The 1,175-nt window shown below is 37.6% G+C and overlaps 1 protein-coding gene across 1 annotated transcript; it reads left to right on the top strand.

The window, feature by feature from the left end:
• Positions 1-158: 158 nt before the first annotated feature.
• Positions 159-1,106, top strand: LOC21383717 (the record flags this gene model as incomplete). Its single annotated transcript, XM_010103625.2, has 2 exons — positions 159-410; positions 845-1,106. Coding segments are annotated over exons 1-2 (446 nt in total), but the record flags the coding sequence as incomplete, so codon positions are not given.
• Between the last annotated feature and the right edge of the window lie 69 nt (positions 1,107-1,175).

Here is a 1,175-nt window from a genome sequence, read left to right as displayed (position 1 = left end):
TTCACACCCATTGTCTAGGAAAGAGTCCAATAATTTATAATTTTATGAGATACTCGCTCTGTGTTACATTGAAATGAAAAATAACTCATTCTTTGTTCGAAATTCTAAGCTGCCAAAGTATTTTCCTGATTGAGTGTTATTTGTAAACAATTAGCTTACAACAAAAGCAGTGGACAAAGATCCCTCGCGAAACCGTGCCCCGATTTTTTTGTGCGGTTCACTGACTATGGATGAATCGACTGTTACCATCAACACTCCAACAACAAACACTCCTTTGCCCTTGAAAAAGTCATTGAACAAATGTGGAGACACCCCAATTGCTTTGCGGGATGTCTTATCGGTGTCAAATAAGGCTAAGAGATTCGATGATAAGATGGAAAAATATCCTGCCTCCAATGATCAAACTTCAGGTAAGCGAACTGTTGCACCCCAAACTATTTGTTTTTTGCATAATGCACTCCCAACTTTCAATTTTGGAAAGTTGCATTTTGAACTTTAAAATTAATTGCAATGGAGGTCCAATAGGTAAGGAATGTTATCAAATTGATGGGTTAAAACACGCAATTCGCAAATGAAAGGTAAATATCGTCACTTTTCAAACCATGTCACGTATAAGTCGTGTCTTGAACTATCAATTTGGTAACGCCATTAGTTCTGGACTTCGATTGTAATTGATTTTAAAGTTTAGGGTGTAATTTGTTAAAATTGAAAGTTTGGGGTCCATTATGCAAAAACTGACTAGTTTGGAGGGCAATAGTGCAATTTACTCTTTCAAATATGTTGCCTGAAATATTTTAGTAGCCAATCTTGTAGAACATTTTTCTAATTATCAAACCCCTTGCAGCTCTTTGTTACGGCGACGATTCGGAAGTTGAATCCGAGCCCGAGGAAACATTAGCTTCTCTCGAGAGAAAAAAACCACCAAATTCTGGATCAGGTACTGAGAAAAATCTGGAGGAGAACCTGACATTGGTAGCTGTAGATGATGAACCAAGAAACACACAGGGAAAGGAAATAGAGAAAGCTGGTAAATATGAACTTCTTCCTTCCAAGGACGTAGCCATGCATAGAGTGAGATGGAATATGAATAAGGGTAGTGAGAGATGGTAGTGCTATGGAGGGGCTTCTAGACTTGTACGTTGTCAAGAAATTGTTTTGTCAGATATTGATAAAAA

The sequence above is a fragment of the Morus notabilis genome, unplaced genomic scaffold, assembly GCF_000414095.1.
Source record: "Morus notabilis unplaced genomic scaffold, ASM41409v2 Scaffold3077, whole genome shotgun sequence".
Taxonomy (NCBI): Eukaryota; Viridiplantae; Streptophyta; class Magnoliopsida; order Rosales; family Moraceae; genus Morus; species Morus notabilis.
The sequence above is the reverse complement of the archived record's forward strand: the minus strand, read 5'-3'. Positions and strand labels throughout refer to the sequence as shown.